Source organism: Lytechinus pictus, chromosome 8 (assembly GCF_037042905.1).
Source record: "Lytechinus pictus isolate F3 Inbred chromosome 8, Lp3.0, whole genome shotgun sequence".
Taxonomy (NCBI): domain Eukaryota; kingdom Metazoa; phylum Echinodermata; class Echinoidea; order Temnopleuroida; family Toxopneustidae; genus Lytechinus; species Lytechinus pictus.
The window spans coordinates 4,234,835-4,262,121 of record NC_087252.1 but is presented as its reverse complement, the minus strand read 5'-3'; the positions used below and the strand labels follow the sequence as shown (position 1 = coordinate 4,262,121).

General features: G+C 36.1%; 1 protein-coding gene across 1 annotated transcript; it reads right to left on the bottom strand.

The window, feature by feature from the left end:
- Nucleotides 1-297: 297 nt before the first annotated feature.
- Nucleotides 298-26,798, bottom strand: LOC135155035 (uncharacterized). The gene is made up of 11 exons (XM_064103402.1): nucleotides 26,462-26,798; nucleotides 20,893-21,210; nucleotides 19,055-19,293; nucleotides 11,196-11,295; nucleotides 10,186-10,287; nucleotides 9,523-9,585; nucleotides 8,077-8,247; nucleotides 7,174-7,332; nucleotides 3,848-3,902; nucleotides 3,327-3,397; nucleotides 298-2,199 (listed from the first exon to the last, which is right to left on the bottom strand). Exons 1-11 carry the CDS (start codon nucleotides 26,529-26,531, stop codon nucleotides 1,874-1,876), a joined length of 1,674 nt encoding a protein of 557 aa, XP_063959472.1. The 5' UTR covers nucleotides 26,532-26,798; the 3' UTR covers nucleotides 298-1,873.
- Between the last annotated feature and the right edge of the window lie 489 nt (nucleotides 26,799-27,287).

Here is a 27,287-nt window from a genome sequence, read left to right as displayed (position 1 = left end):
TAATGTAAAACTTGACTAAACCACATATTGTTAAACAGTAATAATTCCACATGTTCAGGGACAAATGACACTCGATTTCACATGAAAAGAGGGAGAAAATAAGAATATGTCATATTTCATATAATAGAATACAAAGAAATAGTGAGTGTGTAACGTCATCAGCCCCCTCGTTGGCATACCGACCAGGATGTGCATATAGATTTAGCGAAATTTTAAAATGTCATAACTTTCTTATTTTAAATCCGATTTTGATGAAATTTTCAGTATTGTGCTTTTTGGGATTTTTCTCTTTTTATTCAGATCAACTTTTTGCTGGGGTGGACTTGTCCTTTAATAAAAATCTCTAGCATGCATAGAACGGGCTGAAAATTCAGATGCAATCTTATGTGTAGCACTTTGATATGCAATCATTTACATGTAATTTGTAAGAAGAGTGGTTAAAAGGTGTCGATTTAAACAGATATAAAATATACAGAAAAGGGATACTGGAAATCGTGAACAAGTGCCTAGAAAGCCTTCTTGAAGCTACCCCACCCATACCCACACCGACACCTAGTTATTTGATAATACCACACACACACTTACACACGCATCCTACGCCCTCACACGTAGGCCCTGTACATGATAACCATAATATACACAATTATCCATTCAACATGTTCATCGGTTAGGCATACAACACCAAGGTTAATATTCGGCCGCTAAAAATGCCCAATTAAGATCATTTTTGCATGCGCGTTTCGTGCAGTCCATTTGAACTCTTAGTATTAGCGAGCCTTGATATACATTTTTCAACATGATAATTCATAGAAAGACAAAATATATTTGTGGTCATTCAAATAACATACGATAAAATTTCATTCGTCTATCGAAAATCTTTTTCTATACATGAATGGGGGACCTATAGCCCTATTTAGGCTAAAACTACATTTTTATCATATCTGCGTTACTAAATGTTAATATTGGTTTAAAATAACAATGGAATAATGAATCAATATAGGCATTTGATAACTAGTTGACTAACAATAATGATGAATATAATAAAAATTGTTATCAATGGAAATCATAAGAAAAACCTATAAATAATAATCAAATCGATAATAATTCAATTTCAATTTATGTAAATATACATGACATCTATGACATCCAAGGTTTCATAATCTAATTATTTCTTCATGGCCGTACTCAGCACAGGGGCAGTTGCCCGCAACAATTTTTGTGAAAACATAATTTCGTTCACCAAATTTTAGTTTCACTATAAAAAATGCAAAGCGCCCCTCGCTCCCTCGAACTTTCAGAAAATGTTAATGCGTATCTTCCCCTTCAGATAAAAAAATAAATAAATAGTACAGTCATGCATCTTTTCTAAAGGCAAGGGCGTAGGCTAGTTTGAGCATGGGGAGTTGTACATCCTGGGGAGGAGGAACTAAAGTGGTATGGAGGTGCACATCTTGGGGAGGTGGAACTAAAGTTTGGAAAATCAGTTGCTGAAAGCATAAGAAAGGGTAAAAATTTCGTTTTGTTTGCCAGTGTCGGAACTCCTCGGCCTTAGCGGGAGGGTGCACGTGCACCCAGACTACCCCAGCCTACGCCCTTGAAAGGATGTAGACATCTCATCACATTATCATCTCTTAGAAGGGACGTAAACATGAAGCGATCCAAGATCTCGTTTTCTGTTCGTTCGCTAATACGATGTCAACTTCCCAAGATCGTTATCTCGACATCTGAGTGCCCCCTTAGAGGATCCTTAGCTCCCCTTTATAAAGAGGATAATTTGCACTCTTTCGAAAACGACATTTCTTTTCTCCAGGCATGTCATCATAGGAGACTGTTCAGGTCTGCGGATAAACGCACTGTGTACGAGACTTTGCACTTATTTCTTCTTGAAGAAACCCAAGAACCCCTTTTGTCTAGGAGCGTCATCCGAGTCCATCTCCACGACGTTAGACGCGCCATTGCCTTTGGCCTTCTTATTGTCTCTTATCACGAGATTCTCATCAGCACACTGCAGCATTGTCTTCAGCATGCGCAGGAACTCCAAACGCCGTTCGAAGCAAGGTTCGGTAGGGTCCTCCGTGAAGTTTTCGACGAAGTAAATCTTCTGGTCCAAGGCACCCATGCCGGTGGCCTGGGCTTTGATGGTGTCCTGTCGGTCGCCAACGTTGCGTGCATGGGTGAACACAATTGCTGGGTGAGAACCTAGAATAAAAAAAACAAACAAACCTCAAAAACATGATAAACCCGGATTCATAAGAAATTACACTTCTTTAGTAGGTCTAGTAAGCATTTAAATCATCACTCACTGGTTGACTTCTTATTGACTTCCTTTAGGGGCTGTTGCCCTTTGCAGCCTAAAGCTCTTGTGAGCAGTGAGCTAACCGGGCCTGTCCCTAAACTTGTTGGTGAACGGAGCAGCATGCGGGAGGGCACCAGTCCCATCAAATTTCATTAGCTGGAATTCCAGTGAGTGATACAAAATGGTGTACTCACTTTTTCCATTGTGTATTTGAAGGTCTATTTGTGGAAACTGTTTATATTTGTAGCTGTCAGTCCAGAGCCATGAGCGTCTTCAGACTTTGTCTAAAACAACACCATTAATTACTATTTATTTCATCATGATATTTCAATTTGCTTAATAAGAAAACAGGAATGTTGATGTTGTTCGTGAGTGGGCCTAAACCCAAAGGCCTGTGTTCAGTAATATTTTGGTGTACCTCGAATTCAAATTGCCAAAATAAAGAATTCTTGATTGCAGCGTGAGCTCGTGTCAGCGGGGCCGGCAACACAGCCTTGTAGTCATCCTCGCTCGCTCTCTTAGCCCATCTAAAGTCGAGACTATCATGACTATAGTCAACCAGGCTAGCGCAGCTCAGTTGATTTGTAGATCAGCTGAAGGATATGCTGTGGATGACGGTTCTAGACCGTGACTTTCTTGTTGTTGTTGATAGGTCACCAGGATCATGTATGTTTGTTCTGGGTTTGTCTTGGTGCAAGACGCAATTCATTTTTATTTACTGAATATTTACTGAATTTGTTCTCCGCTTTTATTAATTGATCAAGTCTTATGTTATTAAGGGAGCTGTCTTGACAAGACCTTTATGGTTTTTACAGCTATACCTAATTTCAATACTTTTTCTATTCAATATGCATGTACATACCATTGAACTGCTTTATTTTATCTTGAATTGCATTTTTTATCCAATGTGTTGTTAAATGTTTTTGATATTGGAATTGAATAAAGTTGAACTGAACTGAACTGATCAATATGTTGCCTCGACATAAATAAGACACGTTTAAGGGAGAAAGTAGAAAAATTATTTGATTACCAAATTCCTTACGAGTCGCCTTCACAAAGTCTGGTAGAAACTTTTCCAGTGCATTGACGGGTTGCCTTGCGCTGCAGAGTAAAAGAACAATTTCAGGACAGGAAATACAATATTTCGCATCAAAATCACCAAGAGAAATAGGAATGACATTATCTCTGTTTTATAAATGATTGTTTATCAAGATGATGTTGATGATAATAAGTATGATGATGATGATGATGATAATGATGATGATTATGATAATACTACTAATAATTATAATAATGATGACAATAATGGTAACGATAATAATGGAAATTATAGCAAGTAGAATACATAACATAATTACTGTCATATGTATTGAAATTATTAATATTATTATCTTATTAATAATGAAAATTATTTCAACAAATCTCAATGGCAACAATGAAACAACATCATTGAAATACAATTCGTGACGATAATTTTAATGACTATTCTTTTCGATGCTTCCGTATAATTTTTTATCTGAAATTTTAAGTCCCAGTTAATATATTACTTACTCAAACACCAGGATCGGAAAATCGACTGTTCCATCCAAGAGTTTACATTTTCCTTCTAAAGAAGAAAGAAATGGTGAGAATTACACTGTAAAACTTATGATAGTCAGATGTAAGATAGCACAAGATTAGTTTAACCTTACAATCATGACAATAGTTACATGCCCACCATGAGTCGTTCTTCCCAAGTCAATCTCAAATTACCCTTATGCTGCCCTTTTCATAGCCCTCCTTTCTAAATTGATGTTTTCACTTTTTATGTTTTGAAGGCAATGTATAATGGTCAATGATTTTATATGTACAATCTTATTTTGACTCTATGACTTACAAATCGTATTTAATCACAGAGGCACTAATTTTTCTACCAGCTCTGCTTCCTTTTTAATGTGCCATGTTTTCTACATCATGTGTAATCAAGCTATCAATTTTTCTTTGTATTATGTATCTAAGATTTATTGCCAATTCGCTTCAATCATCATGTACCATTTTTGGGGTTATATTGTTATATTGTAACATTTAACTATTCATTCGACACATGAAAAATAAAAACGCTTGGAATGAAAATCATTGATATCACTAATGCAGTCCTTGGGGTCGTGGTCGGTCAAGCAATTTATATAAAGAAATATGAATCGAGGAAGATCGATTATTTTGAAATTGATAATGAATTTTGTGTTAATTTTGTATTAAAGATTCATCAAACAAATTGAAAATCACATTTGGTTTTCCCCCTTTTTTGCAATTTAACCCCAAACACCCTTATTGTGATAATTAGGGAGAGGGTTGGGACAGCCCCAGTGGCGTACCTGGCATACTTCGTCAGGGGGGCAAGCGACAAGAATGAGCAAGGTGGGGGGGAGGTAGTAGGCATGGACGTATAGGCACAATTTTTCAAGGGGGGCTGATAATCATTGCCCAAATATCAACTTCACAGTTTTTAATTTTCTAGCGAGCGAAGCGAGCGAACATTTTTTTCAATTATTATTTAGCCTTTTTACATGATATGAAACTTGCAGAAATTATACATTCGGTCATAATATTACAAATACACGAGGATATTTGGGCACCTCGCAGTCCCTGCTGCCCTGCATTTTGCAGCCCACCCCTCATAAACGTTTGGATGTGTAGGTCTGGAAGTGGCACTGAAGGTGGGAAAGGTTACCCAGGGGGTGCCCAATAAAACAGTTGGGATCTTGCTACTACTGATATTTGCTATCGGGCGATTGCACTTTATTGTCGAAATTATTATTTTTTTGTATATCATTCTAGAAATGAAATGTATTGGATCGTGATCGATATATTTCTAATCAAGTGGTAATTGCAATGTTTATATCAAAATACTTCTTTTATTCCTCTTTGAAGGTGTTTACATTATGTTCCCAATTCTGCTCATTTTGGAGACGTTATAAAAGAGGTATTTGACATTGAAATCAGTTGCGTTCATGTATTGATTTGCATTTGTTTTATTTCCATTCATTCACTCATAAAAAATAAATATGAACGTGAAAAAATATGCGACAGTAACATGATATATCACTAGATATGGGGAAAATCACTCACTCACTGGCAGGAATGTCAGAAGGTTGAGGGAATTGAAATTGGAAAATATAGATAGGCGGACGAAGGGATCGGGTACATAGGATAGAAAGGGGGGACGGTAATAACCAGAGGAATGTGTAAGCAGGGGTATAGCTAGGCCTTTACCGACAGATATCAGTACCGATTACTGACGTCCGACGACCAATACTCATCTTTATCTAACCCAGGGGCAGATCCAGGATTTTCAAGGGGAACATTTTTTTTACAAAAAATTTGACAAGCCCCACCCCCCAAAAAGTCTTCACTTTCATTTGCACGTGCCTAACAACTTACACTAAAATTATATAAAAATAATAATTGGAGCGCGAAGCGCGAGCTGAAATTTTCCAAAAATTTAGACCTCAAACGATACATTTGTGCACTTAACTATGAATAGGATGGGTATCTTCCTTAATAAATTAATAAATTATGCGAGCGCCAAGCGCGAGCTAAAAATTTTGATATTCTTAACTGGACACTAGACATTCTAAGCAGTTTTACAGTTAAACAGACGTGCGGGTGCAAAGCGCGAGCTAAAACTGTTGATATTCCGACTTAAGAACTTGATATTCTAAGCACTTTTAGTAACCATGAACAAATCGGTTTCTAACTGAATAATTAATTGATGCGAGCGCGAAGAGCGAGCTGAAAATTTGAGATATTCCCCTCAGAAAAGTGAACATTATAAGCACCTTTTTTTTTAAAACTATGAACAAGATGGTAGTAAAAAACAATTAATTGGTGTGAGCGCGAAGCGCGAGCTGAAAACTTGATATTTCGACCTGAAAACTTTACATTCTAAGCACTTCATTTAATTATGAACAGGATGGAACTTTATGCGAGTGCGAAGCTCGAGCTGAAATTTTTGATATTCCGACCTAAGATCTTGATGTTCTACGCAATTTTTGTAACCGTGAACAAATTGGTTTCTAATTATGTATTTTTAATATATTTGATTTTTTATATTCCGGACTGAAAACCGGACATTCTAACCACTTCATTTATCTATGAACAGGATGGATATACCTAAATAGATATATGTGAGCACGAAGTGCGAGCTGAAATTTTTGATATTCCGGCCTAAGAACTGGATATCATAAGCACTTTTTGTAACCTTGAACAAATTGGTTTCTAACTAATCAATTGACGCGAGCACGAAGTGTGAGCTGAAAATTTTCAACCTGAAAACTAGACATTTATCTTAAGTACCCAATTAAAAAATTGATGCGAGCGCGTGGCGCGAGCGAAATTTTTATTGTTATAATTATATTACTTAAAAATTGTTCTCTACCCTTTTCCTGTCCCTGGTCAGCCCAGTCCATCCTCACTATGGGTACAGAGAGCTCTAAAAGTCTCATTGCGTAAAATCACAATTTACCAATAAAAGTGTACAGTTTAATTGACATTTACCGACAAAGATGGTGGAACTAAAAAACCAAATCAGTTGGAACAGCCCCGAGTGCCCGACAGTTTTTCATTTTTTCCGACAGTCTGCAGTCCAGTTTTTGTTTTACCCTCTCTCTTTAACTCTTTCTTCTTTTTCCCCTTCTCCCTTTTTTCTCGTTTTCCTCTTTTCTTTTTTTCTTTCCCTTTTTTCGCTTCCTTTTTTTTTGCTTGTGACTCGTCAGGGGGGCAGTCTGCCCCCCCTGCCCCCCCCCTTAGGTACGCTAGTGGACAGCCCTCCCCTTCCAACCAAATGATATAAATAACTCCAGGTAAGGTATATACGAGTTAACATTCTGATTACTCACGCATTTGGTCCATGATGTCAGTAATGCATGAAACATCGAGATCTTTCAACCCTCTGTTATCAACCACAGATATATGATCAGTGATTGCAAACGTCTTTGGGATTACGGTGACTCCTCCTATGGAGTGGGACTGGGCTACCTCCACCGCGATGAAATCTCCTAATAAAGAACGGAAGAACCAAAGAGGAGATATCTAAAGATAAACCCATTGGCCCGTATTCTGAACTCGGGTTTGAATTAAACCCTGGTTTAAAGTTGTGGTTTAAATATGGAGAGCCAATTGGAGCACAAATCCCCTTACAGTATGCATCCTGATCCAATTTATTAACTCATATGGCACCCAAATTGTTCGTAATTGTCTGGGAATGATAACTGAAGTATTTTTCTTCATTATGAAAGCAAAATGAAACAAAATAGTAATCATAAGAAACATACAATATAAACAGATTTTTTGAATTTTTGGCTCCCCATAATTTTAGCACAGAGTTAGACCATGGTCTAAGTTAAACCTGACTTCAGAATACGGGCCATTAAATATAGACAAAGGTTTCGTTTTCATTTGATTGGAATATTGGACCCGGTAACATAAACATTTGCGATCCATTTCAATGTAACATAGGCCAATCAGGACAATGGTTGCATTGTATATTGTATAAAAATACCAATATCAACCAACTAGAATCGATATACAAACCTATAGCTTATTTAAAGTCTCCGTGTCACGTGGTCCAGATCAGACATTTTGATTGGTGGAGCTTTGACAAGAAGGGGAAAATTGATTAATCTAGTAAAAATGTTTCAGCTCTATTATCTCACAAACTGAATTTTAACATGAATTTAAAAAAAATGAAAATCATGGAATGGATTTTGTTATGATCACCAAGCTTGCTTTTGATCTGTTACCTTTCAGAGAATAGGTGAGAGATCTCACAAGAGATGACTTCCCGGCATGCGTCACCCCGAATACTCCTAATCGGGTCACCTTCGGCCAACTTCGGTCTTCTTTTTTCTCCAAGTTGGAAAATGATCCGGGTTTGTAATCCCGTAGTTTCTCGGCCAGTTCGTTGAAGTCCCCTGGAGAAGCAAAAGTAAATTGCGCGTTATACCCATTTTGGACATAGCACATTGCCACATAGTGTGATTACATAGAAGATTGTGTAAAGGTCTAATTCACACTGTCAACATTCTTCAATTAATTGTGAAAATAATTTTCATTTTGTGGACGGTTCTATACTAATAGTTTTCACAATGTATTCACAGTGTGCTCACATAATGAACTTTGTGAATTTACACTATTAATCATCAAATTCAACAGTGGGAACACGATTTCACACTGTGGAGAGTTATAAAGTGTCGAGTATTCAAAATAGATATAGATAGTGACCCGTTTTATGACGTCGGGTTTAATTTAAATTCTGCTTTGAACTTTTGGTTTAACTATGGATAGCCAATAGTGGCATAAACATCTAACATTATTTTTTCAATGTATGAGCTCATTTTTCTCTCAGTTCATTATTAACAGTTTCGGAAGGAAAACTTGAGATAGCTTTCTTTGCCATTCTCGAGTTAGGAAAGAGCACATGAGAAATATACAATGAAAACAAAATTTTGACATTTTTGGCTTTCCATAATTTTAGCACAGAGTGAGACCATGCATGGTCTAAGTTAAACCTGACTTCAGAATACGGGTCAGTGTGTTCACAAAGCAGACAATGTGAAGATGTGATTCACACTGTCAAAGGCTCAGATTTTACAGTGTGAAGATAAATCACACACTGTGGATGCCAGTAAAGAGTGAATCGGTGTGTTGAAGATGCTATTTACACTTTACAATATTTTACAATATGACTGTTTTTCAAACTGCATACACTGTGAGACACTGCGCTCTTTCCATTAGTGATGTGCTATCCAAAATATCTTCGCTTACAATTTGATTCCATGGAAATATATATATATATATATATACATGTATATATCATGCTCTCTCAAATAACATCTCAGCATTGATGTGGAACCACGGTCCAAATATACATGATTATTTTCTATAATCCTTGTATCATTAGTGAGATTTGATTACACCACTGTGATGGAAACTCATTATAGATTGGCAAGATATAACAAATAATTTATCACTATACATTTCACCCATTTGAGTGGCCTGTAAATTGCCGTCGGTGAAAACTTAATCTCAAGTTATTTCTAAAATCGTACGATCAAACCAGTCATTTTTAATATAATGATAATAGTACTAGTTCGAATACGACTTTAGGTGTAACACGTGGTGTTAATTGCATGTCATCACTTCCAGAAGTGAACGAGTATTATATTAACATGATCTTGTCTTCTTACCCTGAAATGGGGCTAAGAGCTGCATCTGGTCTGGGTAGTTCTCCGGCTTCTGATTCTTCCGTTCTGTATTGTGACGTCATAAATAAAACGATTTTTCATACTAACAGCTACTCTCTTTTTACATGCGCTCAGCTCTTATTAGTTTAAATTTGTTGCATCCCCCTTCACATAGTCTCCATTCACATATATCGCAGTTTCTTCAAAGTTAAGTTATATTTACCTATACCCATCATCCATGCACCCATCAATTTCCACGTGTGTAGTCATGATAGTGTTACTCTTTCTATTTTTTTCTTTGTAATTCCCAATTGCGTCAACAGCAATGACTGCACTTCAAAGAACTTGTAAAATTTACTTTGACGAGGGTATGGGGGGAGGTGGCTAGCGAGTATTTGAAAAATGTCAAGTAATGATCGCTTTAGGTAACATTTGCAAGAATATTGTTATGCATGCACATGGACAAAATGGCAACCCTTTGAATATAACATAATTTTACTCCAAAATGGGATTTGCCACTCTGCCTCTCAAATCGAAATCTCCTTAAGACGGCCTTTATGTAATAAACTAAACAAATGTATTAAATTAGGGGTAAATTTCAAAGATTATGTAATGTCATGTTTTTCCGAAAAAAAATAATGTTCCCTTTTTTTTATTTTCACTTACTTTTCCACATTATATAGACGATTGCAACAACTGCGACGATGACTATGAGGAAAATTAGAAATACTGCAATTCCCGCTTTCGCTCCACCAGAGAGGCCTTTTTCTGTCGATTAAAAGAAAAGAAGAGAAAATAAAACATAAACAAAGAAAAGAAAAGAAAAGTAATAAAGTAACGGGATGGAAAGAAAAATAGAATAAGCCAACATTCGATTATGAATTAAACTTCTGCGAAAATGAATGTTAAAATCAAAAGGGTGATAGTTCTGACTTTGCGCAGGGCGTTCCACGGGAATGTTTATGCGCACCTCAACTGCTCATGGAGGCAAGCAGCGTGACCGTCTACTCTATCTGTTGTTAGCATTTTATGTAATATTATGTAATATTGGCGGCAAAGGTAGCTAATTATTTAAGATCACCCTACTGGCAAAAATTGCATTTAGTAACCTATCAAATCTACATCAAATATCTAATATTTCCACAAAATGTTTTGATCTCTCGCAATTATGCATACATCAGCGACTGCCACCTAAATACCATTTACATTACGCCAATGTCATGAATTTTAATTATACTGTCGCGATGTAACATCTTAGCATTCATCTACACTCTAAAAAATGTTGGGCAACATACGGTCCACACAACAATTGGTTAAAACTTTATCCAATTCTGGGTAGTTTTCAACCAATACTGTGTAGTTTTCACCCAAAGCACATATTATTGGTGTAAAACTACCCAGAATTGGATAAAGTTTTAACCAATTGTTGTGTGGACCGTATGTTGCCCAACATTTTTTAGAGTGTACAGGTATTAAATACGGATCGCTGTCAGAACGAAGTAGTATCCAAACCCTTATTTTAAAAGACGTGAAACGGTAGCTTTCCCCCTTCCCTTCCTTTGTCCGCATTTGCTGTTTTAAAGTTAAAAGTATACATGGTAAAGGTTTATTTGAACTCTTGGTTCTCGGTACGGTGGTCAAAACTTAAAAAATACAATGGAGCTTAATTAACTTACTTTCAGGATACTTTACTGTTACCAATAATGTTGATGTTCCGTTTACACTATCACCAGTGGCTTTACAAACAAAGGTCTCCCCTATCTCGCCTCGAAATACCTGCATGTTGTTAAAAGAGAAAAAAAGGGTAAAGGTGGGTAAAATGTGATTTAGCCGTGACATCAGTCATTTAAATTTTGGTCAATATATAAACATATATAAGGGGGACCCTCTCTCACCCGCAAAAAGGGGGATTATTTTTCTTTCCCCGACCTCTTTTTTTTTTCTATTATTCCCCCCGAAAATGAGTCGAAAATTTCTGTTTTTTTTTTTTTTTGCAGGTGTTTCTGCATTTATTGAAAATTCAATATATGAAACACAGTAATCATAATGAATATAAAGAAATACAAAAATAAATGAAATAATTACAAATTGCGACGATTACATAATAGAAGAATAATTTACATAGATATACATGTAAGCAATAATATATAAAATAAAATGCAGTGGCTAGCTATCATAAGCAAAATGCTTGAGAGAATAGCAGCCAGAGGAAGGCAGCTACATGAAAACCATTGTAGAGAAAAATTCATGGGTCTATAATAATGATGTCACATAATTATTTGAAATGTTAAGAAAAAAGGGGGAGAGGGTAAAGGGGTCAGGTGAAGTGGTGCAGATGTGGGTGCACGTGCAGGTGAGATTTTTACAAATACTTTGATACAAGAAACCTTTTTAACAAAGCTTTAAAGGAAAAAAAGAGATGTAGCTTGTTTGATGTTATTCGGCAAAGTGTTCCAAACTTCAGGACCGTGATGACGTATTGTTTTGTGAGCAATTATTATTTTTGGAGTGTTGTCAGCCCATGCCACCGTTGACGTCTTGGGAAACTGGGCCGTGATATTCTTCTGTCATCTTTTATTTTATTGTCTTAGCCATAACCATGTTAATGCAAATACACAAAATGCAACCATATTCAGTAGTAATCATTAAAGAAAGTTGTATTTTCAAAACTTATAAATGTCAGTTTCAACAAATATTTGAACTGAGGGCACAGGTGTAGTGAAAGGATCATTTACAAGTTTGTATACCAGGGCTGTTGTAGATTCTAATAATTGAAGCTTCTCTTAATTTGTATCAATTCCATTCAGTGGGAAAGTGAACAACAAGTTGCTGAAACCTTGGTACAAAATGAGTGATTGCCAGACGAATGAACTGGTGCAAGATGTTTACTGGTCAAGGTGCTCTGGTATGAATTATTTAACATGTTCATTGTAGAAAATATACAAATCCCACTAGTATCATCTGCACGTTCACGTTTAAATCCAACTGTGGGATGTAATATGTGCAATGGCTTGTTACTATCTTTCATAACATCAAATCATAAACTACGTAGTACAGACAGATACGACTCAAAATTCATTGAACTTTGCTAAAATGGGTGCATCGTGGTCTAGTGGTTCGGACTCTCGCCTTTGAAACAGAGGGTCGTGGGTTCGAATCCCAGCCATGGCGTGTTTTCCTTCAGCAAGAAATTTATCCACACTGTGCTGCACTCGACCCAGGTGAGGTGAATGGGTACCCGGCAGGAGTAATTCCTTGAATGCACTGAGCGCCGGTGATGGTAGCTCGAGCTAAAGCCGGGGTAATAGTAGCAGCGCTTTGTATCCTCAGGCAAAAAGCGCTTTATAAATCCAGCTATTATTATTACTATTAAAAGTCAAATTGTCTGGACTATCATTTTTTTTTCATGGTTGCTTGCATGGTCACAAATGCGATCATATTAAGGCATATTTCATATTGTAACATGAGTTTAGAGGGCGCAATTTCAACGTCAAGGCGTAATTTTGTCACCCTCTCAGATTGAGAATTAAAATCGCAAATCATCGGAAAACTGATAAGCCATCAGGTTGTGTATTTGGAACAAGATTGAAGGAAAAAGTAAATTATATAATCTGAGACGCTTTGGAGTGAATTTTTCTGAGGAGAAAGGGAGAAATCTAGCTGAGATTCCGGAAAGCCACACCCAGTCTCACTCTAAAAATGGCTAACGCAAGTGGAACTAAACCCGTTTTTGTTAAATCAGAGGATGTTCGAAATGTGAGTACAAAACAAATATCGGGTGAGGAATTGTACATGTCGTTAGTCAAGATAATAGAACCTACTAACATATCAGGTATCCAGCAAATACGTAACTTATGGCGTATTTACCTCGTTCGTCATGAAGACAGAGTGAAAGTGATAATGAGTGGCTTAGAGCTTCGTGGGGCAGTTACCCCTGTACATGACCTCAACCCATTTACCAAAACCAGGGATGAGAATCTCCTTCGTGTGGTAATCAAGGATATCCCACTCTCAGTAAGTGACCAACTTATCAAGTCTGAGTTTCAAACCAAAAACATTGAAATTCATGGTGAAATCATCAGACAAAAACTAAGAGTTAATGGACAACTGACGAGCTGCCTGAATGGAGATAGAGTTTTGTTCATCAAACCACCCGCCCAAGCCCTCCCTAGGAAATTCGTTTTCGGGAAGGTTTTCGTCGGTCGACTGTACCATCTTGGACAGCCAGAACAGGGAGTTGGAAGCGTCGCTACATGCTCGAAATGCCTGGAGAAAGGGCATCACGTATCCTCATGCAAGAATGCAATCAGGTGTTCCCTCTGTAAAGCGAGTGGGCACGTGAGAAACAAGTGCCCAACCAACATAGCAACGGAAACTACGGACGCCACGGATCTTCGACTAGATGACGATCGCCCGAGACAAGCCGCCGCTGCTAGCCTCACTTCAAGCACTTCATACAGCGGAAAAGCGAAGAAGCAACTTAATCTACAGGATTTCCTACCCGTCCCAACCCCATCAGATCAGAAAGCTAGTCGACCACGAAAAGCGCATAGTGTGATGAATGCTATCGTCGTGGAAAGCGATGGTAAGTTTTCATCTACAGACGAAGATCCTGGAGATAAGTCTAAAGGAGATAGAGCAAAGAGTAATTACGGATCAAGCTCAGAAACAGAAACAAGCGATCGCGATAGCGATGACGAGGGCACCACGCTGTCAGCTGAAACACCTCCACTACAATTGGTACAAGATAAGAGAAAACCCTCTAAAAGGAAGCGAAAAGACACAAGCAAAAATAAGTGAGTGGAAAGAAATTACAGAAATTGATGAGCAGTTAGAAAGAAAGAATGTCAAACCATCGATTCATAGATAAGTCTATGTTACATTTCGTTTCCCTGAATGTGAGGGGGTCCCGGGGGGGGGGGGGGGCACTCAGTATATAATGCATAGTGGGTATGTGCCGCGGAGGGGACCCCCATTTTTACACTCAAATTTCCGTTCCGAGGCATAGCATTTTTGTCTTATTGAGAAAAAGAACATAGAAAGCCGCTCCAGAGCATAGCATTTTCTTCTTCTCGAGATAAAAAGAAGAAAAAAATCCGCTCCAGGGCTTCGCATATTTTCCGTTACGCCGTTCCGGTCGCAATTTTGGTGAAAAGCGGCCGCAGTTCGCTGTCCGACCATCGCCTCTCCGCTAGCGCGCCCGTCAGTCGTGCCGCCGGGCTAGCTGCATGTACGTTCCATAGGGATGCATACGCACTCGCACACAGGCGACCCGTTCCAAGGACCCCCGTTTTCACAAACATTTGTAGTTCCAAAGCTCGTTCCGAGGACCCTCCTTTTTACAATGAGCCCGCTCCAAGGCCCCCGTTTTTTGTCTCGCCCGCGGCACACCCCTACCACTTTTTTGGTCGAGTGCACCCCCCCCCCCCCCCCGGGGAGGGGGTTACGAAACAAGCTTAAAAGAGACAAGATATTCTTATGGTTAAAAAATCAGAAATGTGATATTGCGTTTCTCCAAGAAACTTTTTGGCTACATAATATAGAGCAAAGTGTAAAGAAGGAATGGAAAGGTCAGTGTTTCTTTGACCATGGCACAAATCACTCAAGAGGAGTAGCCATTCTTGTTCGTGAGGGTCTTTCATTGAACTCTATTTCTGTTAATTGTAAAGGAGATGGTAGAGCTATCATTATTCGATTTTCATGTCATTCAATATCATACTTTTGTATAAACATTTACGCTCCGACAAAGAACACGGAGAAAGAATTTTTTTACAAGTCCTTAGATGCCTGGGTAAAAGCATGTAAACCTAATAACGATATGGTTATAGCAGGTGGAGATTGGAATTGTGTACAAAATAGAATATTAGATACTTATGGCATATCAAATGTTTATTTACCAAAAAAGAATTTTAAAAGTTTTCAAGCAAAAAACAAATTAATTGATATATGGAGAAAGTGTAACCAAGATAAAAAACAATTTACTTGGCGACAATTATTATTAAATGTACACTCAAGACTAGATTATTGGTTGATTTGTAGAGGTCTTTTGGGTTCAGTCTTTTCAACAGACATAAGGCCCGCATTAAAATGTGACCACAATGCTATATCATTAAAGATAAAAATATCTCAAGAAAAAAGAGGTAAAGGTTATTGGAAGATTAATAACTCGTTGTTGAATGATGAGGTTTATGTTAATTATGTTAAAAGTTTGATACAAGTGGTCAAGTTTGAAACGAAAGGAATGAGTACACAAATACAATGGGATGTTTGTAAATATAAGATTAAAGAATACAGTATCCGTTATGCAAAGGAAAAGCAATCTAGAGCAAAAGGGTATTATCTGAAATTAGAAAGAGAATTAAGGCATTACAACGAAATGTTTGATACTGATATGAATGATGAATTAATAGACAAAATGAATAAATTGAAAGAAGAGTTAGACAAATGGTATGGAAATAAGTGTAAAGGTGCTTATGTTAGATCAAGAGAAAAATGGATAGAGAATGGAGAAAAATGTACTAAATATTTTATTCAGCTAGAAAGGCAAAGAGGAAATAAAAAAGAAATACACTTTCTTGAAAAAAATGGGAAAAAGGTCCTTAATAATGACGAGATTCTTAAAGATATTCACAGATTTTATAAAAACTTGTATTGTCCACCGATACACGAAACAGATGTTGATAAATATTTTACTCATGTACAGGTACCATGCTTATCTCGGGAAGAAGCAAAAAGTTGTGAAGGGTTGCTTACTGAAACAGAATGTAGAAAAGCATTGTCTTCCATGAATTTAAACCGTTCACCCGGGAGTGACGGTCTAAGTGTGGAATTCTACAGATGTTTTTGGAATGAAATTAAAGATCTAGTTATAAATAGTTTAAATGAGGGGTATGAAAAGGGAGAACTCTCTTTTATACAAGGACAGTCAGTTCTTACTCTATTATACAAAAATGGCAATAGGGGATCTCTGGACAATTGGCGACCAATATCTTTACTCAATATCGACTACAAAATTGCAGCTCGGGTTTTAGCGATGCGTTTACAGAAAATTTTATCATCAATTATTTCAACTGATCAATGTGGATTTATTAAAGGTAGATCGGCATCCGAAAATGTTAGGCTTGTTCAAGATATTATTGACTATTGTAAATTTAAAAGTTCCCGTGGCATTATAATTTTTTTAGATTTTCGAAAAGCATTCGACAATGTGAACCACTCATTTCTGTTTGAAACATTAAAGCGGATGAAGTTTAAGGAATCGTTTATAAATTGGATTAAGATGTTATATAAAAATGCTCACGGTAGAGTACTACAGCGTGGGTGGTTATCAGAATCATTTCATATTTATAAAGGTGTAAGACAAGGGTGTCCATTATCAGCATTGTTGTTTATTTTGGTTGCAGAGATTTTAGCAATTCGTATTAAAGAAAATGATGAAATCAGAGGAATAGATATTTCAGGAAATTGTTTATGCTTACCACACAGAGAGATAAAAATAACACAGTTCGCAGACGATACGACGATATTTATCAATTCGATTAATTCCCTTCATAATGTTATGAAAGAGATAAATAATTTCGGTAATATTGCAGGTCCAAAAGTAAATTGGAATAAGACAAAGATGTTAAAAATAGGGATATTTAACTTAGAAAGAAGCGAGTTCGATTTTACAGATGATCCTGTTAAGTATTTAGGAATATTTGTGGGAAAAAATGAAGAGCATATACGAAAGCTAAATTGGGAAGGGAAAATTGAAAAGGTCAATAACATATTAAAAACATGGAAAATGAGACAGCTTACATGCTATGGTAAAATAATTATTATAAAATGTTTAATTGTGCCTCAAATCGTTTATGTTGGTTCGGTTATACCAATGCCAGACTATATATGCAAGGGTTTACATAAGATAATGTATTGCTTTTTATGGAATTCAAAGCGTGAAAAAGTTAAACGTAATATTTGTGTCAGACCGATAGTTGAAGGTGGTCTTGGTATGATCGATCTATATTCGAAATCAAAATCAATTATATTGTCTTGGATAAATTCCTTTTTTAATAATTATGATGCAGTCTGGAAAACACTTTTCTCGTTTTGGTTAAGTTACATAGGAGAAATCCCCTACTGTTTTCAAATGAATTGTCATCCAAAACACATGTTAAAGCTTTGTCGAAAAAAGGGTTTACCAATGTTTTATATTGAATTTCTATATACATGGGCTCAATTACGATATTTAAATGAGCAGAATGTTGAAAATATATATCGTGAAACATTATGGAATAATAGTAATATTACAATAAATGGACAACCTTTAAATTTTCAGGAATGGAAAGAAGTTGGTATTTTATATGTTAAACAAGTTGTATATAAAGGTAAATGGAAAGATATATCATTTTTTAGAAACTTTTTTGATGTTGATAATTTAGTATTTAGTTTTAGATTTTTAAAATTAAAAAAAGCATTTCCTGCTCATTGGCTTAAAAAAATAAGTACGATGAAAGAAAAGCAAAATGAGTCTTCAGAACAAGAAGAAATTGATACATCTGTTGGTGAACGTATTAATATAACTTGCACCAGAGCAAAACAATATTATGTGTTGTTTTTACAACAAAAGAAGGTTGATTTTTATATTTTGGACATCTGGGGAAAACAACTAAAATTGCCAGAAAATTTAGTTTGGAAAGATATCCTTCATTTTAAATTCAAAAAGATAAAAGATAACAGAATTAAGCAATTCAATTTCAGACTGTTACATAAAATATTACCTTCTAGAGACAATTTGTTCAAGTGGAAAATTGTAAATACAAATCAATGCGAAATCTGTAATGAAATCGAGACCATTGGCCATTTTCTGTTTTTTTGCAAAAAGATTAAAGTTTATTGGAAAATCATATCGAGGATGATTTATTTCATTTTCAAAGAAGAAATGGTGATAACTATGAAAACATTGTTAATTGGGTATAAAATAGAAAACCCAAAATTTGAACTTATTAATTTGACGATCAATGTTGCTCAGTTTGTAGTTTATAATCATTATGTAAAATGCAACCTTCAGAATCTAAATCATAGCAATGAGAGATTGATCACGGAATTTGTTTCATATTTGAAGTTTTATTTGAATCATTACGGATCTAAACAATTTTGTGTATTAGAGGTCAAGAAAATTATTGATATATTGTAATTCCTGTTATAAATATTATATCATTCGACTCTTGAAAAAAAGTTATTCCTATGTAAATATGTATATATGTAAATATTTTGAAACAATAAATCCTCAAGGAAGAGGCAAAGAGAAAAAAAAAATATTGTAACATAAAATGATTTAGAAAGGGCCAGATTGAGAAGCTTCGCGGGTCGTAAATTGAGAACCTCTGGTATAGAGCTTTAGCACATCATGCACATGTGCCTATTTTATGAGAAAGATACTAAGTAGTTCATCAGATTTGATTACTTAAATTGCTTAACTACAGTTCCAATACTTATCTAAATATATAGTATATTTCTCTGTTTGCCTCATGTAGGGGTCTATATTGCTCACCGTAAACACTGAAACAACACTAAAAAGTCCATTTTCATCGGGGCCTGAAGGAGTTTCTTCCGATGGTCTCTCCGTCCCATCCTGAGCCGTCCATGATAGTGTAACGGCAGGTTTCACCTCGTCGACTCGGCATCTGAGCTCAAAACTTTCCGTGACTACTCCTACTACTTCATATACGCACTTACCGGGCTCGGTTGGCTTGCAGTCCGGGACGACTGGCTCGAGGGGGTCTGCTAAGGCTGTTATAATGCAAGTACCAATAGTAATGATGATGATGGTGATACTACTACTACTACTACTACTACTACTACTACTACTACTACTACTACTACTACTACTACTATACTACTACTACCACTACTACCACTACTACCACTACTACTACTACTACCTACTACTACTACTACTACTACTACTACTACTACTACTACTACTACTAAAAATAATAATAGTACTAGTAGTAGTAGTAGTAGTAGTAGTAGTAGTAGTAGCAGCAGCAGCAGTAGCAGTAGTAGACCTACTACTACTACTACTACTACTACTACTACTACTACTACTACTACTACTAATACTACTACTACTACTACCTACTACTACTACTACTACTACTAAAAATAATAATAGTACTAGTAGTAGTAGTAGTAGTAGTAGTAGTAGTAGTAGTAGTAGTAGTAGTAGTAGCAGCAGTAGCAGTAGTAGACCTACTACTACTACTACTACTACTAATAATAATAATAATAATAATAATAGTAATAATAATAATAATAATAACTACGATGACAATAATAATGATATCAATAATTCAGTTCATGTTATAGTGTAGTAATGATAATTATAATGGTAATCTATAATATCAATAATAATAAAGACAGTAATGATAATAAACATGATGATTTTTATAATGCTGACAATACTCTTAAAAGGCATAACTATACTACAAAAAATATAACAGAAGGAAGAAGTAAAAGGTTACATAACGGTAACAATTTTTGAAAATAAATAATAGTGTGATGAGATTCTAAGTTTCCCAAAAATAGTGAAAAGAGCAATTGGGAGCCTTCGATTAATAACTTATCACTTGCAATCATAGATCATAGACCGTTTATGAAGATCTTAAGTAAGTGCTATTTTTGTTTTACGTTAAATGCTTTCCAACGTAAGAATGCTAGATTGCTTCTGAAGGAAAAGAATATGATTTACGATTGAATTTGAACGCCCTAGAGCAGTGATTTCATTGATAACCATTAGGGCCTACTAATATAAGTAATAGTTCGGTTCCATGACGTTTGCTCCGGCGACAATTTCTCCGCTCTAAATTCCACACACTAATCGAATGACAAACTTCAACCCTTGGTTTAACACCATACCCCTAACTTTACCCTACATCTTAGACAAAATTAAACCCGGAGCAAATGTCGCAGGAGCAAATGTCGTGTTACCAATAGTGCATGCACCATGCAGATAACCACGATCATTCATGACTCAGATTCGAACAAAAGATTATAATAAATTCCAAAGGTTGCCCAAACAGGAAACAGACTCAATCGACAGAACAACATTGTTTTCAAACAAAATTAATTTCAATTGAAATATAATGTAGATATTTTTGACAGATAAGTCGTTTTAGTCGGCACTGAATTTAATCAAATTTCGATAATACTGCCAATGAAATAGCCTATAATATATATATATATATATATATCCCTATATGACAGGCCTATACAATAATGATAGAGAATGGTGAACATTAAGAGTAATCTGTGATTCGTTGAAACTCTTCCACACTACTTTCTGTTTTTATTGACATTATTAGAACGTTACGTATCAATCAAACCTACCTATGACAGTTAGATTTGTGAAACTTTCTCCTGTCGAATCGTCTTCTAAAACCGGTTTGCATGAATACATCTCTTCATCTTCGATCCGGATATCCGATATAACCATCGAATAATCTGCGGTCATGTTGAACCGCGGTTCCTCTTCATTGAACACCTTTCCTTGAAAGAACTGCACGGGAACTTTGGGTTCAGCGTCGGGTGCAGTCCGGTTATGCTTGTACCAGTAGACGGCTGTCGGTTCACCCTCGAACCGGCAGGGGAGGGTTATACTTCTGCCCTTGTAAGCTGTTGCGGTTAGGTTCGTGGTAACTACAAGGGCTGCAAAATTGACAGGGTGAAGAAGGACGATCATGAGTGAAAATTTGTTTTTTTCTAGGCTTACGACATTTCCCATTTAGTTTTTACCCCCCCCCCCCCACATTCCAAAATGATTATAAACAAATTATTTTCTTTTATTTTTGTCTAAGAAATTAATAAGTCAGTATTCCCATTTTCTTTATCTTGTTTGTCCCAAGATACGGAAAACCCCGGGAAAACACATGGATTTTGGGACAGCACGGGATTTTCGAATTCTCCTGGAAAACGTGAATTTGTAAAAGAAAAAAAGGTTTTACAAAAGACAGCAAATATAAATAAACTAAATAAAATCCAATGAAATTATATTATGTATCAACGGAATATCCATTTCAAAGTGATAACATTTTATTTTTGTTTATAAATCGTGGACCTTAGTTTGTCATCTATTATCGATGTGTCTGTAAAGTCAACAACAACAAAATACTACTGAACTATGCAGGAAATACTTGCACATAATGATATAATATGTATCATATACTGATGTATTTTCCTACTGGATATTTACAATAGGTTTCGGAAATTATATTTCCGTTCTTGTTCTGTTCGTACCAAAGTTCATTCTGCGGTAAAAAGCATGTACATAGAAAAGGAAGATTTTTTTTTTTTTGCATGAACATTCATTATAATAATTGGGCTTGCATCCATGTTTAATTCTTATTACCCAGTAAAAACTCTGTTTAACATCAAATGCTGATATTATCACATGAACCTTACAGTATTTGTTAAAAAGTTTAAAAGCAATGCTGAAGTTATTGAGGATTAGATATTAACAAATTAACTTTGTTGTATTAGATTTCAAACAATTGTTTAAACTGTTTAAACAACTACTGTAAGCAGGGGCGGATCCAGGATTTTCCAAAAGGGAGGCACATTTTCCAGATGAAAATTTGACAAACAAACAAAATTAAATAAAAAAGGTTTTCACCTACAATCTAAGGTCATTTTGTCCGCGGAAAAATTGACAAGCAAAACAAAAAAATCCTCACTTTCAAAAGGGGGTGGGGTACACTTCGGTAGAAACGGCATATTTACATTACAAATTGTTATTATAGCTCTCTACAGGGGGAGGCACGGGCCGGATGTGACCCCCCCCCCCCCCCTCCCTGTAAGGTATTTTCTAGCAGTCTGCTTGGTGCTTATGATGAAAACCCTTTTCCTTCAAATTGTGAATGTTATAATGATTTGGTAGTAGATCATACTTGTTAGAACTATATTTTCTTAGTAATTTTGATTATCTATAATTCATTTAAAAAACATAAGTCTATATGTTATGTTTGTCAGTGGCATACCATGGGTCATGTCATAATGGGTACAAGCAAGAAATTGAGTGGGCCCGCGAAACGCACTCAAAAGCCTGACCTAATAAAGAAATCTTTAAGGACTGTGCCATTAAACGGATATGTATCTCACTTATAAAATAACGCGAGCGCGAGCAGAAAATTTTTGTAATCACGATATGTACCTGTCTCACCAAAATAATGCGAGTGCGAAGCGTTAGCTGAAAATTTTTGGAAATTCAGACCTAAAGAGGGGCATTCTAAGTATTTGGTGTAGGTATTCATTAAGACCATAAATATTTCACCATCGAAATGATGCGAGCGCAAAGTGCGAGCTGCAAATATCAATATTCAGACCAGAAAATTGACATTTTAAGAACTGTTTTTAGGAATCCGAATTGACATATATGTTTAGGTGTATACATGGAATGACTCCTAAAAGATTATGTAATAATATTGAGTTGGTAGTTGATAGGCATGACGTAAGAACTAGAAATTGTGATACACTCAATGTTATACTACCCAAACCGAACTTGGAATGTTTTAAGAGGTCTATTTTATATTCGGGATAAAAAATTTGGAATAATTTACCACATTTTTCAAAATTTACCTTCAATTAACTCCTTCAAGAGAATGTATAAAAAGCTCTTCCAATGTTAATACATATCACGTGCAGCATCATTGTAATGATTCTACTGTGCATTTCCCATTCTGTTCCCATTTCTGTTGGTAGCAGCGTAGTGTTCAGGCTGGGTTCACATAGAAGTATACTATTCGGGTATACGGTGCACGTTTTCGAGGGCACGCGAATAGCTTGAATCGAACAATACGATTTCCTAATACCGGGTCACATGAGAAGGCACTATACGAAAATGCCGTATAGCTGCGTATAGTATAGTATAGTAGGAATCGTACTTGTTCGATTTTCGTGCAGCGTATACAGACGTGACAGGTGGTGTTTTGAATTTCCCTATAATATTTACTGTGTGCGTTGGTTAAATGAGGTAAGTTCAAATGAAATGATTTCTTGGTACTCATTTTATTGGAATTTCTTAGCACATGCCGTCATATTTAAGTTATCCAGCACTTCCGAGTTTATCTCATGCACATGCATGCTGTATGATTTATGTGGGCTCTGCATTTTTCGTTCTGTCTTTTTTTTACCTTGAAATGACTGAAGATACAAGGTCAAAAAGGTCTGCAGCAAAGGCTACTTGAGCTGTGTTGTTGTGTATCGCTGAGTCATGTTTGATTAATTACTTAATTATTCTTATAATAAGTCGATAATAATGTGGAAACATATTTCATTCAAGAAAATATTGTTTACTAATGATTTATTTATTATTTTACTTTTGCTATGATTTCACAGAGCTGGGATGGGGGAGTAGAGAATCAAGCCCCCCCCCCTAAAAATGACGTCATCAAAGCAAAAATAGGAATGATTGATAAAATCAATTAGGCTGATACAGGTTTGAAACCTTAAAATATAAATTTGGAAACATAACTACAGTATTTCCAATAGCATTCCTCACCGTATATCGTATACCGTATACTTCTATGTGAACCCAGCCTCATGGTAGACAGGGCCCTATTATTTGGATTATGCTTTGTTATTGCATTGCAGACTTGGTAATTGATGACTGGATAGTTTAATGTTGGGTGTGTGAATATTTTTTTTCTTTTCTTTCTCACTTTCTTAATTGTTTTCTTTCTACTCTTCTTTCTTTCACTCTATGTCTCGTATCTTTCTTCATATTTACCCTTCCTTTATTTCTTATTTCTTTCTTTTCTCTCTTTACTCTTTCCTTTCTTTGTCTTATCTCTTATATCATTTCTTGTTTTCCAACTTTTTTTCGCCCTTCCCTATAATTATTTACAGTATTTTATCATCATATTTCTGTAGCTAAGTAATTTCATTATTTAATGTCTTAACATAATTATTTACAGTATTTTTAAATCATATTTTAATAGCTAAGTTTAAATATTTATATGTATTTTGTATCATAATATTATTGTAACGTTATGTGTTTTTTATCCATCAGGACATTGATGTAAAACAGCAATTCAGCAATTGTGAAGCCAAACAGAAAAAAAAGTATAATCATACATTATGATATCCATTGTCTGCCCCCCACCCCTTCTTTCTCTCTTACTCTCTCTCTCTCTCTGTCTTTCTTTTTGTCTCTGTTCCCCCTCTTGCTCTTAAAATACATTTCGACAGCCCTACACCCCGCGCCAATATGACATTAATAAAACCCCAAACCCACGCTAGCAGACAATGCCACGTTCTTTGTTGAGCTTTGCGGTGCATTATATACATAATGCCTTTGAATGTTCCCATGTACAAACATTACATTATTCTTCCGTTCAACTAGCATTCTATTAGCTGACATTGGCATTGGAAAAGAAGAGATTTATGAATTATGGCGATCCACGTCAGCCAAATATAAATCACAGTGGCTATAGTTCACAAACATTATAGGACAAATACAGCTTACCAATAGGTGTTTATCATTATCAATATCGACGAATATTTCTTTTAAAAAGGTAGTTCATTGCTGAAATTAATACGATCGAGATAACTGCTTTTTGATAAGAAAATTTCCATTTTTAATTTGAGTCCCATTGATAAGTTGTCTACATATGACGTTATTTCATAGTGTATAAGTATTTAGGTGGTGATGGTAGTTATACCGAGTGAGTAAAAAAAATGACAACTCACAAAACCCAATATTAAGGAAAAATATGCCATAAATGCATAATCATTATATATGTCTGGAAAGAATATCTTCACCCAAATAATTTGATACTATATTTATGTTGTAAGTCTTCACCCTTGGATGATCAGTAGGCACTAGCGTACCTAGGATTTTCCAGGATTTTCGTCAGGGGGGCAAACAAGGTATTTCAAGCTCGTCAGGGGGGGCAGGGATACGTCCTTTGCATGGGTGGTAGCAGCAGCAGCAGCAGCAGTAGTAGTAGTAGTAGTAGTAGTAATAGTAGCAGCAGCAGCAGCAGTAGTAGTAGTAGTAGTAGTAGTAATAGTAGCAGCAGCAGCAGCAGCAGTAGTAGTAGTAGTAGTAGTGTTAGTAGCAGTAGTAGTATCATGGGCGGAAATCCCAGGGGGACAGGGGGGACGTGTTCCCCCTACTCAAAATAGTAGCGGACACAATAGCAAATGTCCCCCTTCTATTATTGGTCTTTTATGATGGTAAGAAGTACATCATTCAAAATCGAAATAAAACATTATTTTAGGACGAGATGACCTTATTTTATTTTATTTTTTTTTTTTTTTTGGGGGGGGGGTTGTCAAATTTCCCAGCCCCGTGCCCCCTCCTACCTTTTTGGAGAGATTTCCGCCCCTGAGGTGTAGTAGTAGCCTAGTAGTAGTAGTAGTAGTAGTAGTAGTAGTAGTAGTAGTAGTAGTAGTAGTAGTGGTAGTAGTGGTGGTAGTAGTGGTAGTAGTAGTAGTAGTAGTAGTAGTAGTAGTAGTAGTAGTAGTAGCAGCAGCAGTAGTAGTAGTAGTAGTAGTAGTAGAAGTAGTAGTAGTAGTAGTAGTAGCAGTAGTAGTAGTAGTAGTAGTAGTAGTAGTAGTAGTAGTAGTAGTAGTAGTAGTAGTAGTAGTAGAAGCAGTAGTATTAGTAGTATGAAGTAGCCAGTAAATGCAGTAGCATCGATTATGCCTATTAGTTGTTTTACATCATGGTGCATGAGTCATAATTTGGAAATCCCAGAGTATAACGGAAATTGCCACATTTTAGAGGGAAAAGTTCTACCATGCATTCATTTGATTTATCTATTAATTTTATCGATCACTAAATCCCACAAAATAACACGACCTATATGCAGAACATGTGACATGTGTTAGTTGGTAGATAAATTAGTTATTTGTATCATTGCTAAATACTATATTAGCCTGGAATATATATACTTACCAGATTCTGCGCTCGTTATCAATGAGAGGGAATATACACCCACAATCAGTGTCCACTTCAGCATCATCATTTCTATTCCCCGTCTATACTGAGGAGCAGATTTTGGTGTAATTCAAACTCCAGTGATCCAATATAATTCCGAACGTATAAATATTGTAAAAACAGGAATATTGAAGGATTATGTACAGCGCGCTTTCTAATCACTCGAAATAGCCTGGCCCATTTATTTTATATGGCGGCACACAAACATGGAGAATTGTGTTTCGGCTGTGATAATACAGTCGTCGGGGAATCCCCATCTGCGATTCGCGATGTCATGTGGCTACATACTGTACATGACCTCTCCTTGTGTCAAGCAAGTGCATTCTGGGCAGGAGAAAATAGATTCCGTTCTGGGTTATCTATCTTTTACGAATCAAGCGAGCCGTCTGCCTAGCTTCTGAATAAAAGTTGAGTTGAGGAATATTGTTACAAACGTACTTATCGTGTTATTATATATGCATGGCTGGACTTTGTACGCAGTGATACGCGCTTGTATATTGTTATTCGTTAAACATTGAAATTGAATAAAATATTTACTGTCCGTTTAGGAATTCCTTTCACATCGGGCTTACAAAATTACAAATGCATATACACGTACAAATAGACAGATCAGTGGAGTAACTATACGATTGCCCCCTTTTAAGGTCTGAATATAAAACATTTCCAGTCTGTGCTTACTTTCGCATTATTGGGGAGGTGAGATATGTCTGCTCTTATGAATTCCTAAAAACAGTTTTTTTATATAATGTCCCTTTTGGTGTGAATATACATAATTTTCTGCTCG

Bases quoted from the DNA above. Each gene is read 5' to 3' on its own strand.
- LOC135155035 (XM_064103402.1), bottom strand. From the start codon at position 26,531: ATGATGATGCTGAAGTGGACACTGATTGTGGGTGTATATTCCCTCTCA. The intron at 3,903-7,173 runs GTGAGTAATCAG...TTTCTTCTTTAG, and splicing joins TGACATCATGGACCAAATGC to AAGGAAAATGTAAACTCTTG. The intron at 2,200-3,326 runs GTAATCAAATAA...TTTTTATTCTAG, and splicing joins GGCGACTCGTAAGGAATTTG to GTTCTCACCCAGCAATTGTG.